Source organism: Clytia hemisphaerica, unplaced genomic scaffold (assembly GCF_902728285.1).
Source record: "Clytia hemisphaerica strain Z4C2 unplaced genomic scaffold, Clytia hemisphaerica genome assembly, whole genome shotgun sequence".
NCBI classification, from domain to species: Eukaryota; Metazoa; Cnidaria; class Hydrozoa; order Leptothecata; family Clytiidae; genus Clytia; species Clytia hemisphaerica.
The window spans coordinates 253,750-268,307 of NW_027104027.1; the positions used below are offsets into that span (position 1 = coordinate 253,750).

Here is a 14,558-nt window from a genome sequence, read left to right on the forward strand (position 1 = left end):
AACTCAAAATATTTCTTTGCTTATGCGAGAAAGAAAGCAAAGATAAAAACGAAAATTGGCCCTCTGCTGAACACAAATGGTGAATTGACGCAACGAAGCAAAGAAATGGCTGAAATTCTGTCAAGACAATATGTTTCCGTCTTCAGTGCACCAAAACCATTCGATATAATACAGAGGGAAAATGATGAAGTCAACGTAGATATCATTTCAGATCTACAAGTTACAGAAGATGATTTAATAAAAGCAATCAACGATCTGTCCCAAACTGCAGCACCAGGTCCCGATGGTTTCCCTGCAACCTTTCTCAAACAATGCAAAGAAGAACTTTCCATTCCTCTTTGTATCCTCTGGAGACAAAGTTTGGACAAAGGGATTGTCCCAGACGAACTTAAAAGATGCACAATCACACCAATCCACAAAGGAGGTAGCAGATCACTGGCATCAAATTATAGACCAGTAGCCCTAACATCCCATGTCATCAAGATATTTGAAAAAGTACTCAGAGCACATATTGTAAAGCACATGGATGAAAATAATCTGTTCAATCCCAATCAACATGGATTCAGAAGCGGGCGTTCATGTTTGAGTCAGCTTTTGGAACAATATGACCTGATACTAAATATATTGGACGAAGGTGCTAATGCGGATGTTGTGTACCTAGATTTTTCAAAGGCTTTTGACAAAGTAGACCATTCAATTGTCCTACGAAAAATAAAGAAACTAGGAATAGATGGAAAATTATTACAGTGGCTAAAGTCCTTCCTAACAGAGAGAAAACAATCAGTGCTAGTGAATGGTGTCACTTCTGAATCACAACAGGTCATTTCAGGAGTCCCTCAAGGTAGTGTTTTGGGACCTTTGATTTTCCTCATATTGATTGGGGATATAGACAAGGAAGTGGTGCACAGCTTTCTCAAATCCTTCGCTGATGACACTCGCGCCACAAAGGAAGTCAAAACTCTAGAAGATGCTGTCCTACTTCAAAAAGATCTTGATAGAATATATAAATGGACGGATGACAACAACATGAAGCTGAATGATATAAAATTTGAACTCTTGCGCTATGGAAAGAACCATGAGATCAAGACTCAAACAAGCTATACATCACCGTCTGGTGTTGAGATTGAAAACAAAGATGTTGTGAAAGACCTTGGAATCCTTATGGACAGTAATTGCACATTTCAGAAGCAAATTACTGCAGTAATCGAAAAGGCTAAGAACTTAACATCTTGGATCCTGAGAACTTTTTCTTCACGATCTTTAAATTGTATGACCGTACTATATAAATCATTGGTGATACCAATATTAGAATATTGCTCCGTTCTGTGGAGCCCAAATGCAGTTGGTCTCATTCAGAGACTTGAAGATATTCAAAAGTCCTTCTTACGAAAGATAAATGGCACCCCAAACAATTATTGGGAGTGTCTAAAACAGACAAAAATTTACTCTCTTCAAAGGCGAAGAGAACGCTACAGAATAATGTACGTCTGGAAGGTGATGGAAAAGATTGTACCTACTGTAAATGGTATCAAAACCACTGAAAACCCCCGGCTGGGCCGGATGTGTACACTGTCAATTCCAAAGAACCAAACATCAAAATTTAGAGACAGCACACTTGCAGTGCAAGGTGCAAAACTTTTTAATGCTATGCCAAAGAGCATCAGAAACCTCAAAAACATTTCTATCGATAAATTCAAAAGAGCCCTGGACACACACCTTAAGTCTATCCCAGATGAACCCCAGATCCATGGATATACTGGGTGCAGGAGAGCTAATTCCAATTCAATAATTGACATGAAAAATATCTGCTGAGATTCTTTTTCTCTCGACAGATTGATCACACAGAGGCGTGGTTCACCAAGAACCTTACCTGAAGCAGGATGCTCGAACAACCACACAAGTAACACAAGTAAGTATGTCCATTGAAGTGGCAATCTTCAATAAATAAGAAGAATTACAATTTGTAACACCAGTTCTAAAAGGTTCTATTCCTAGAAACTTGGGGAAATAAAATACTAGATCAGAAACATGAAAAAATATACATGAAGGAAAGTATTTTCAATCAAAAATCAAAAAGTAGTTTGAGGTATAAAGTAGTTGAGAATAGAGTGAGAATATGTGAAAATTACTTGCTCGTGCTCATAAACAACATAAAAGCACAAGCTGAAAATTTTAAGGAATGGAAAGAATGGAAAACATACCTGATTAAAATGGAATCTTGAGGGGAAAGTCAGTCAGGTTGTTGTTCATATTCAAAAAGATTTTTCCAAAAGCAAATCTTGAGGAATCTAATCCCTACTGACACACTAAAGACTTATATACTGTACACAAAAATTCATGCAAAAAAAAGACTAATAAAAGTAGAAATAATTATTGTTCTCCACCATGAAAATAAATCTCATAAAAACAATCTGAGTCAAATTTCATCAGCCATCTTTCTCAAACGTTTTTTATAGCTGTTTGCACTGTTTGCACTCAGTTCGAACAAAAAACGCAAACGGAAAATCTCGAAATCCCGCTGACCTCTCTCAGAGGTCAGTCAGGCAAAATCGTTTGAGTGAAGATGCGCCAAATTGGTATCGTCCGTTTCTTCGAAACTCTCCCGCCGATTTTTTCCGTATACCGCCATAACGCCATACCGCCATTTTTCCCGCCTTTATTATCACTGTAACGGACGATAACATCGTCTACACATTGCTATGTTTCGGCCGAGATTGAAGAAATAAGTCCTTAGCAACGGGATTTTTCTGTTGCTAGGGCGATTTTTCAAGCACCCAACAGGATAAAAATGCTCACTGTGGCCTGAATGATAAAGATATAGCTCTGAAATTTTCAGGAGATGTTCAGAAAGACCTAAGGATCTCAAAACACCCAAAAACCAGAATTCGACAATTTTTTCGATGATTTTTTATTTTTGGGTAGACTACCACCTTAAGGGCAAGAGACCTGGTATATGACAGCCGTTTTTCCATTGTTTTCAAGAAGCTGTTTTTCCATCTTTTTACATTCCTCTGGTAGGAGCCAAGGGAGAATCTGGTATGATTTGGAGTTACGATAAAGAAAAACTAAAGAAAAAGCAAGATTCTATTCGTCGTTAAAGGGGGGGGAATTCTTTTAAAATTCCATACTTTTGACCTGGGAAAAGTTGAAGATTCGTTTTTAACCTTTCAAGATTTTATTGATTGGTCTAAGCCTTGCCAAAAATGTTGAGGTCCCAAATAATTTTTGAAACCACTATTTCGAATCTATAGTATTCTGTGTCAGAATCTTATCAAAGTTATATTTTAGCTGGTGGAATTTTGTTAGCGTATTTTAAGCATTATTTGGCAGTTTAGTTACATAAAATGGGTTGATATCCTAAAATTATCAAAAATGCTTAGATTTATGGACGGAAATTATGTGGAGTACTTTTTTTAGTACCTTTCTATACTACGTTTAAAACACCATTGGAACGACGAGGAGAACAATCTAAGGATAAAAAATGTTTAAAAAATTGAAAAAATTATTCTTTGAAATGTAGCAAATGAAATGCCAAGGTGAAAGATCTTTATAACTGATTTACTTCATTATTATCTGAGAGATGAGGATTGATGGGAGGATGAAAGTGTGAGGTAAATAGATTCAAATTATATAGATTTAATTCTTTTCTAAAAAATTTTAGTTTTCAAACTATTTACAAATTCAAAAATTTACAAAACTTAACTGTAACAAAAACTTAAAGTAAAATTTTAAGAGAAAAAGATGGCACCGAAAATTCAATATTCTCAATAAACAGGCTCAAAAACTAAATTTCGTCTTGTAAAATAAGAAAACAGCCAGAAACAGCTGTTTTGTCCAGTTTTTGCGCTTTCGGAAGCTCAATATCTCGAGTTAGGTACTGAAATCACCTGTACTCGCAGTATATCACTAATCTTAATTTTTTGAGAGTTTTCCAAAAATATAAAACAGGTCTCCGTTTTCTCAAGTTAAAATTTTCATTAAATTTTCACTCTATGATTTTTGCCTGAGACCGTCGTATTTGTCCGAAAATCACACCAAAGTATCCGAAAAAAAATTGGCACCCAAGTTATTTTGATTCCTCTACCCCTTAGCTTTCCAAAATGTATAACAAGTGCTTTGACTAAAAAAATCGGGCGACCTAAAAAAATGGACAAATTTCCCCCTACTATTGTTTAAGTGTGCCTTGGTCAGCAGTTTCAAATGTGCTTTTAACCTCTTCACAATTGACAGGAAAATGTTCACACACTCGAGTTTAGAATTTCTCCTTCAATAGAAACGTTCCTCATTGACGGTAAACCATCCAAAAACCCTTGGAACGTTATTCAGATCCCCTCACGCTGGTAAGGTGACAATGGACGAGGTTTCTTGATGGAATTTCGATGATTTGGGTGAATATTTTCGTCGTCCAACATTCTCTGGTCTTGGTTTCCTAAAAAAAACAGGGTTCAAAATACAGTTTAATCTCGCAAATCCAAATTTGAGAGGCAAGTCTGGATTGTTTGAATCGTAGAAAATAATTCATGAAAGTTTCTCCTTGATAAGCAAAGGCACAGGGAATTTCTTTAGTTACAAACAGTGGTAAAGAGAGACGAATAACAAAATGTCTGACTGTTGAGAGTCAACAGTATCAAATATAAATTTACTACAATTTCCATTGGTAGTTTTTTAAAGTAAGATCATCAGCAAAGAACCATGAATACTCTAATATGGGTTCATTCCAAAACAACGCTGTAATATATGTTCTCTCGCTATTTTCAGTGGTCAAACATACCTTGTAGACATGTGTCTTTCAACCCATTTAAGAAGAGTGACCACAGAATCGGTGGATGGGAGTCGTTTGTCAGCCATTGTTTTCGTCATCTACAAAGAAAATGTACACACAAGACTTTACGCAAGACTGCTAACATTATGTATATTATTTGGTGGCTAAGGTGGTTTGAGGCCTATCTTTAAATTAGGCTTGATTCTACGAATCTTCTCATTCAAAACTTCCAGGGATATTAAATCTAAATCGTCATAAGAAACCGTATGGTCACGGAACATAAGAAATATTGCGACGTATATATAAGCATACATTTTTTACTTACATGGTTATTGACGATTCTGAACGAGATAGCCATCCCCTTCAACGCTTTCATGGCGTCTTCATCTGTGACGTCATCACCAGCAAATAAAATACGAACTCTATATCAAAAGAGTGAGAAATTTCAATTTTCAACGCTTGTTTCCACATTCGTTTTAAACGAGTAAAATTCGGAATCCGAGGAGTATTTAGGCATATACAACTAGGCTTGAAAATTCCGCAAATGTTATGTCTGATCATAATTTTGACTTTTCTTGTTCCATAAGTGCTTCTACGGATAATACTTTCACGTGATCATTTAGCAATCCAAGTTTTAGCAATTGAATTAACCATTTGCGTCGAATCAATTTAAATTCATACCTTTCGGACCAATCAACACCAAAAGCAGTTCTTAAAATATGAATGGATGCTCTTCCTTTATTCCAATTGACATTTGGGGGTTTGATTTCCAAAGCACAATGAGCTTGACCAGCCTGTACAATAGTAAAATTATTTCGAGTCGTTCTACATATTTCATAATTCTATGCAACCGATAAGATAAGGATTGGTCCAGTGCCTAAAACACACAGTTCTGAAAATGGTTTTAATGCCAGAAAGGCGAGCCTGTTTTTCTTTGTCAGCGCCAAGACCATCATTTTCACATGTTATATCATTATTTTGGGCTGAATGCGTATTCGTGATGTTGTCCTTAAACTTGAAAATTTAAGAAAAACCTAAATAAACTGCCATTTTGATGACGACCTAAGAACGATGCGTAAAAGACATTTAAAGCAGTGACATGTTTTGCGTGAATCATTCTGGGATGGTTAACTAGAATAAGTCGTCCTTTTCTTTCGGCACTCCATGTTAAAAGGGCTCCACCGAGTGGGGAGGTACCCATAGATTTATAAAGCCCCAAGGGCTAGATGGAGTGCTTTAAGCTCTTCCAAGCAAAATAAAGTGAATATCGTAAAAAATATCGCTGCTATTGTTTTCGAAAACCCGCGAAGCTTCTGAGTGGTTAAGTGCTAAAATTCTATTGCAATGTCACGTGACACACTTTTCAGCAAAAGCACGATATCTAGCCCTTCGGGCGTTAAAAATCTAGGGAGGTACCAGGCCATAGAAGGATATAAATAATAACTTACAATGAATCCAGAATCTGTGATCAATTGTCTGGCTTTTTCGATCAGTTCATTCCTTTTCTCCAATGGAACTTCACGATAATGATACGTCAACAAAACGCCCTTGTTCTCCACCCAAGCACCATGTTGACAGACCTGAGAAGGTATAACGTCAAAGAATTTGACAGATTTTTTAGACCGCAGAACTACTTATTATACTAGAGCTAGATTAGTAAACTAGTAAAGTTCTTGTTGGAAATATACTGTCTTAAACTTATCACCACAAAACTATAATGGATACTCTCCATTCCGAAATTTCATTACATAATAAATAGTAAGTTTTCATAAATCGAATCTCTCATCGATTGATCGTTCAAATTAAAAGGGTCAGTGAACTGAATTTATTGAAAAGTTCTTCATACCTCTTCATGGAGTTGTTTCAGCATCCTTGCTAATCGTTCTTGATGCTCCGCTGGCATAGGATGTACAAACTTCGATCCATCATTATGGAGAATATCCAATCCATGATTGCCTGCATATGTTATCCCCTCAATACCAACCATAGATTTAACATCATCAACACTACGGCCTGATATGACGGCGATAAAAACGTCAGGGTGATTTGAAAGACGTTCTAATACACGTTTTGTTTCTGTCGGGATTTTGGCCATAGCTGGAGTGGGAGCTATTGGAGCTAATGTACCATCGTAGTCGAGGAGTAAAGCAAGGAGAGCTCGATCACCAACATATCTGAAATTGAAAGAGAAACCATGTAAATAGTACCACATGTCATTTGGTTCTCCTAGATGGTTTGCCGAAAGTATTTAGAATCAGTGAAGATTACTAAAAGAGTACTCTAATTATTTTTTATTGAATTCAGGGTATAATTTTATAGCATAGCATGCGTATCATTACATATTGAACCGACCAAAAAAGCATCTGTGTATAGTAATAAATTAATTTGAAAAGTCAAAAGTCAAAATCGTCAAAATTTATTTATCGGTAGCCTAGTATGATGGTTGTTTGCAGAGCGCTTAATAAATCCAGACCCACTCACAAAATTGATCAGTGGTAAAAAGCTACTTACGGTGCAAGATAAGAATTGAAATCTTCAATGGAAAGTGGTTGCATTTTTGTTGGTAAGACTTCTTCTCCATCTTCTTGTATAAGTGTTCCAATGTTCGTTAAAAACCTCTTCATCCAAAAGTCCACGTCTGTAACTTTTTCACGAGCTCTGTAAACGAAGTAGTATAGCTCATTGAATAAAAAATCATTGATAAAACATAATTTCTCATACAAAATACAGACTCATTACAGTATTTAAGAAAGAATCCATCTTCGATTCGTAAATTATTGAGCTTTTCAACATCGGGGATATGCCTTTGTATCTATGTATCAAACTCTACTATTTTGATGTAGCTGATCAAAAGACTATATAAATATAAAAAATAAAGCCATTTTGTCCCTAATTCCAATCTCACGTAAGGAGACTCAATTGGAATCGTACCTCAATGTTTCAGGAAATTATAGACCATTAAAAGAATATACCTTAGGGCATTCATTCGAACTTCTCTCTCATCATCAGGCATCGATAAAGCTCGATCCAATTCTTTCGCTACACTATCGATTTCATACGGGTTCACTCGAATCGCTTCGTGCATCATTTCACCCGCCCCTGCAAAGGGTGAAAGAATGAGAACACCTGGTTTAGCAACCCGACACGCAACAAACTCCTTAGCAACCAAATTCATGCCGTCACGCAGTGGAGTAACGAAAGCAATGTCAGCATCACGATAAAATCCAGCAAGTTCAATCTGAAATTTCAAGAAAAACAGTTTTGATATTAACCTCCATAATCAAGCCTCACATTGGAGACCAAAATTTTAGACCGCTTGAGAGAATCGTTGGATATTCTACTCAACTCCAGATAACTTATAGTCGGTCAGCTAGACAGATTTTTCGGCTCCGGAGAGGGAGTAAGCCTATGGTGGTTTTTTGGCATCCTTAGATATCCTAGTTATGGAAAAAGATGGTCGGCCTGTCCAAATCGTTAGCTTTTTATGAATTTCAGGGTCAAATGTAAGATTGGTTGATCAAAAATATTTGAAAATTTTTCGCAATTTTTGGGGGTCGGGCAAACTTGTGAATGGCATAACTCTTGATCAAATAGTGCTATTTACTTCAAATTTGGAGGAAATCTTCATTTTATAATGTGGAATTGGAGTGTAAAAAAGAGAATTTAGAAAGAAGCCTTTGGGACCCTTGACTGGCCCCAGGAGGCCGACTCTGGTCAAAAAATGAAATTTTCGAGTGCTGATCAATTAGTTGGGGTACACCCACATCAGAACACTGAATGATATTGAAAACACGTTGAAATAGTATACAATAAGGTACTAAAGTATAATAAAGTGAAAAAAATGACAATCTCGTCCCTAAAAAAAATAGGGAGGAAAAGATGGAACTGAAAATTTCAAAAAATGACATTTTTAGCATTTTTTCGTGAAACTTGAGTAACCCTTCAAAAAATGATCTTATCCTCTTCGGATTTGGAGAACATTTATCCTAGCGTCCGAATCATAAACACTGGACTGAATAATTTTCCCGTTTCAGATCATTCGCTGAAACAGGAATAAGGTTGTCTATTGTCTTATCTGTCAAAGAGTAAATTTGATACCTGATTAATTTGTCCATAAATATATCGGACGGGTGACCATTTAGATGTTGAGAATTTTCCATTAATCATTCCAACAAGTTTATCGATTTCTTCTTTCAAGTCTTGATATTCTTTGACGTCAGTTCGCGATGGAACAGCAATTTGAAGAAACAAAACTTTCTCAATGTATTTTGGATTATTTTCCAGTAGTTTCTTGTATGCTAAAAAGCGTTTCTTAATGCCTGGAAAGAAAAATCAAATTTTCGATTTAAAAAAAAGAGGAGGTTTCCTAACGCCATCTTCTCGGCAAAAAACTATTTTTCAAATGCTTTCAAGCTTTTCTGGCTTTTTACTCGAATATTATGGGAAATAATATGTCAATTTTGCGTGCGCAAAAGTCTGTATTCATGATATGCACCACTGGAGAGTCTACTGAAAATTTTTAAAATGTTAAGCAATATAAAAAGTGACGTATTGGTTGGAACATAAACAGAAAAGTTGCATAATTTCGTGAAGTCATTGCAGTGGTGCATATCATGAATATAGAAGAATGATAGAGATAATGTATGCTACTTTCTCTCAAATTAAGTCGTCTTAGCATGCTAGACTAGCGAAGACAAAAAGCTGAGTGAACTGTATCCATACCTTTAGTATAATCCAGTCGGTCCACACCCAAGATAATTCGTATACTTTCATTGGAGATGGAGTTCGGAGGAGCAGAGTTAGCCAGTGCTTCAAAATGTTTGTAAGGTATACCGATTGGAAGTGCACGAATTCGGACCGAGCGACCACCATGCTCACATAACATTGCTCGTCTATAATCAAAAATTAGAATGCGAAAATAATCATCATATCGATACAAAATGACCGGGCGAAACACATATGACAGACAATGTATTAAACTAAAGTTAATTCACAATAAAACCAATACTGCGGTATGGAACATTGAAGTTTTTTCCTACCTGTCAACTCTAGAACCGAGACCTCTTTGACAACAATCGATGAAATTCACACAATAGTCATTTGTATGAAATCCAACAAGATCGCATGCCAATATACCCTAAAAACGTGAACAAGAAATATCGAATAATATTATGAAGGTACAGAGGTTCATGGGTCATCAGTCCTGTTTCACGAAATACTGAGCTCTCTCGCATGTCCTGCAGGAAGGAAGAATGGTAAATTGGAGGTAGCTTATGGTTTTATGATGAAATGGATGAACTGGATAAGTAAACGATAGGCGTTCGATACTTTTCAGTACTCCGTGTTATCAGATTGTAAAATGAAAGAAGTCTACCGTGGGAAACAACGTACCTGTAGGATCATATCATGCCATGGTAAGATTTTAACGATATCCCATGGTGGGAATGGAATGTGAAGGAAGAAGCCCAGTTTACATTGAAGATTCTCCTCATCTGCAACCTGTAACATGAAAACAGTTCAAGTGCTATATCAAACCATGATGAATACAGACAAGACCAACTTACAGTGTGGGAGCTAAATATGTGAACGATTTCAATAGGAAATGGATGGAGAAGTATATTGTATAAAAAGTGGGGTCGTTTGCTTTTGAGTAACTGCGAGCAAAAATTAAGAATGTCCTATGCACACGATAGAGATTTCAGTCAAGCATGATAAAAATGTCTGCCGGAAAAAAGCGGCGGTTCACTTAAAATCTCGTACCGGACAACACCCTGTTTATCCAAATAACAGCACATCGGATTAATAATATTTTATTCCAATGAAATACGCCACAAAAAGTGATGATACTTTTACCTGTCGTATGGTGTTAGCAGCCAACATCAGGTGGTAATCATGAATCCAAACAATCGGTACTTGATCAGGTTTATCTTTGTTGATTTGTCGCAATGATTTGAGGACGGCATCCGAAAAATTCTCGTTTACTCTCCTAATGAAGAAAAAATAATTAAGCCAGGATTCTTTATAAGAGCATTCGATGGAAATTGACCTAATACTAGTAACAAGGGCGCATGACTCAATATAGACTATCTTCCCATAGTCTTCCCAACCAAACAACAATCGATATATAAGGCAACTTAGAATTTTTCGAGAAAAAATCTAGATCAAAAATTGCTAAAATTGTCTTTAAGATTACCGGTAGGTACAATCACAGAGACGATCAAGAAATGTTAAAGGCTAGTGAGTTTCAGCTAATCACGTTTCGAATTTCCACTCTTCTAGACTATTCGTTATCTGTTCGTCTTCGAAAGTCATCTATAATACCTAAAAAAACATTGTAAAAAAGAATGGAGAATAGCCGTACTTGTAAGCAGTCCAATAATTGATGTCAAAAACAGCTCGATCGGGCATGGAATGGAACAATGGCCAGAAAGTTCCATTACAACAACCATTATAATAGGCTTCGTAATCTTCCTTGTCCAAGTTTACCGGACAGATTTGTCGGGATTTTAATCCAGCAGTCGGGGAAACATCATCCGGGTCGGATTCAGGAACCTTGACATTTTCGTCGAGATAGGTACCTGGCCATCCAATCCATAAGCCTAAAGATGTAGATCAGGAAAATGAACTTGGAGGTTTTACTATGGGGAAGGCTTGCAGAATTTGTGGTAGATTTGGGTATCCGGAAAGCTGGGGATTATCACGAGTATATGAGTATATGAGTATATGAGCTTTTCTCATATTAAAGTTTTATTTTGTATTACAGAAAGATTTGATTAATAGAATTTCGAATTAAAGATAGTTAAATTTTCTTCTTAAGAAGAGTTTTGACCATGAAAATGTTCTTAAAATGTTCTTATTTTCTGAGTAATTTTGTCCATTTTCCCAAGAAGTCGGTTGTTTTAGAGTCCAAAAAGCCTTAAAATGTTCCTAACTTGTTCTCAAGATTTTGGCAATCGAAGCCTTATGTTCTTATATAGTTTGTTCTTAACAAAAAACGTGTAGTCTAGTGGGCAAACAGTTTAATATGTATTTAAAGATTAAACGGTGTATGGATAAGTCTGAAACAGTCTGTTTGGATTAGACTGGCAATGTTGTCACAGAATAACACCCAGTGAGTCGTTAATGGAATTCGAAGTATTTTTTGCAAAGAATGAAGCGTCGTGTAAACACAACAAAACAAGCACGAAAATAATACCAGGGCTTTGGATGTCAATGTAACGAGCCTTGTTTGAAATTTGAGTATTTTATTTGAACGACAGATCATAATTCGCAGATCTGTCAAATTTAGTGATTTCACTAGTAAGATAAGTAGTACATTTCTTGTTTCAAATAAATGCTATCAGCGAAAATGTTTTCTAAAATAAACGGTGGCCGTTAAAAAAACTAATGGCCTATTAGTTTGAGCAAATTAATGTTTGTAAAAATGGTAAGGATATACAAGCAATGAAGTATAAGCCCGAAGGGCTAGAAGCGAATCTCCTGGTTTTTGTACAAATCCTAAATTCCGCTAAATTTCGAAAAAATATCACTCGAAAACACAGGAATCGCTAGATCCATTCCGTCGTCAAAAATACAGCGCATATTTCAAGGCTTCACTTTTTCTTGCCTGGGAAAGGTTAAAGGCTAAAACAGTAAAGTATAGGCTAAAACAGTAGTTCTTTCCACTTACCTCCAGATCGCACCATCACCGGGGCAACCGCAGTGACTAAACCACCGGCAGACGGGGCACGATAAAGGGTACCATCTTCTTTCTTTTTCAAAACGAACGGTAACCGATTACTGACCACGATCAGACTTGATGCTGAAGGTTGTTCGTCTTCTGTTTGACACATAGGCGGCATTTTGCGATGTCTATATAAGAAAACGCAAGCAAATTTTGATATCGCACTTCATAACTTTTGATCTAATGAATCGAATTTAATAAATGACCCATCTTTCTTCTTTACAATGAAATAGGAATGGTTCTTTTAAAATTTTTAGATTTCGATAAAATTAGTTTCAAAAAGAGAAACTTTTTTGTGGCGCACCCGGTACAGTCATTCAATTCCGGCGATCGTCTGTAATGAAGTCTAAAACCGACCCCAGAATGGCTGAAAGAAAATCCCTGGCGTAAAGTAATTTAACGAGAGCTATATGAACCTTTTTCAAATAAGAAATTAGTTTTGAATCAGTTCATTCAGGAAAATGTTACCGTTGTGAATTAAAGGGTTAATCTACATCAGCAGTATCTCAATGAAGCGAGATGGTTTTTTGAAGGCAATAGTAAAGCAAAATGACATCCCATGACTGTTCTTTTTTTAGATCAGTACTTATAATATATTCTGGGACTTGAAGCAAGGTATTGACGTCAAAAAAATGAAAATCTGTCAAAATTGACATTTGAAATGACATAATATATTGGTAAGAAGTTCAATACGAAGAATCAATTTCTATTTACACAAGGGCTAAGATATTGTAACTATCAAGTTTTCCAATATTTTTTTCTCGTTAACAAAGCTTTGCAAATCGTCCTTTTTTTGATATGAAAGGGATTAAGTGAGCAAAAGTGACAGATAAAGGTCATTAAATATTTGACCTGGATGTTTTCAAGTGTTAGCATAATAACGGTAGTTTAAAATGTTATTTACGATTAATATCATAATTAATACCAAATACCATTAGAAGAATGTTATCTCAGATAAAAAATAATATCATATGTCTTGTTATCAAGTACATCTAATGTTCTTATCTCTAAGACATCATAAAGTTCTTACATAAGTTTACAGCTACATCTCATCCGCAAACTTCCATTAAGGGCCTATAAAATCAGCCTTAATTGCTATAATCACTAGATACATGTTGTTTTTTTATAAGCATTGCACTTATAAGCATATCTAGGCTCAGATATGGGGAAAAATTAAGCATATGGCAAGCATTACTTGAGCCTACGAAAAATATTTTTTTCCTGATTTTGGCTTTTTTTGGCTGGAATTTTACGGATTTTCAGTATTTCCCTAAATTTATGCTTTAGATTTAAGCATCCCCTCAAGCATTTTTCAGCCTTATTAAGCTTTTGACCTAAGCATCTCTGAGCCTGTTTTCGGATTTTTCTATGCTTATAAAAAAAAAACATGTAAACAGTTTTGTTTGCAATGAGGTATGTCTGAAATCAGCAAACAAGAACCTCCTCTTTGAAATGTGTAGACAATATTGTATGATTACAAATAAAGAGAAACTGAACGCATGGTACTGTAGGGGGGGGGGTTTGATATCACCAAATTTAAGCAAAAGAATAAAGAATTCTTTTTTTAAGATTTCTTCATTCAACCAGACTTTTAGCTCAATAGACCTCGATACCCGAAACAGTTCACTACAATTTAAGATGCAAAGTTAAATTAAGTTAAGTTTGAGGCGATAATTAATCAGTTCTCATCGCCTAAGTGTCAGTCACCAAAACCACTTGACTACAAACAAACAATCAACTAAAAAAGTAAAATTGTTACCTTTTTATTATTTCTCGAAACACTCGGTGTGATTTTTAATGTATGTCTTAAATTTGCGTTGACGTTTTCTTTCCTTGAATGTATTTGTTGCTTTATTGATCTTCCTTCTTCTTTGCTTCAAACATTTAAACTGAAAAGAAAGCTTGCACTTAACGCATATTTATACCTTTTTAGCCCCTGTATTAAAGGGTGGTTTGACTTGAATATCACGTGAACGAATCGTGCATTGTATCAAATTGCCATGACTCTGTCCACGTGATAAAACGAATGATGACGTGTGCCGATATCAAGATGAAAAGATATTTTTATGATAG

At 35.8% G+C, this 14,558-nt stretch overlaps 1 protein-coding gene across 1 annotated transcript; it reads right to left on the bottom strand.

Moving 5' to 3' along the window:
- Positions 1-4,231: 4,231 nt before the first annotated feature.
- On the bottom strand, positions 4,232-14,374 carry LOC136811627 (uncharacterized). Its single transcript, XM_067068253.1, has 16 exons — positions 14,245-14,374; positions 12,432-12,613; positions 11,124-11,361; positions 10,616-10,748; positions 10,154-10,261; positions 9,802-9,899; positions 9,485-9,654; positions 8,861-9,081; positions 7,735-8,000; positions 7,274-7,420; positions 6,609-6,936; positions 6,211-6,342; positions 5,444-5,556; positions 5,088-5,184; positions 4,772-4,860; positions 4,232-4,429 (listed from the first exon to the last, which is right to left on the bottom strand). The coding sequence occupies exons 2-16, from the start codon at positions 12,601-12,603 to the stop codon at positions 4,333-4,335; spliced, it is 2,409 nt and encodes an 802-aa protein (XP_066924354.1). The 5' UTR covers positions 12,604-12,613; positions 14,245-14,374; the 3' UTR covers positions 4,232-4,332.
- Positions 14,375-14,558: the final 184 nt, after the last annotated feature.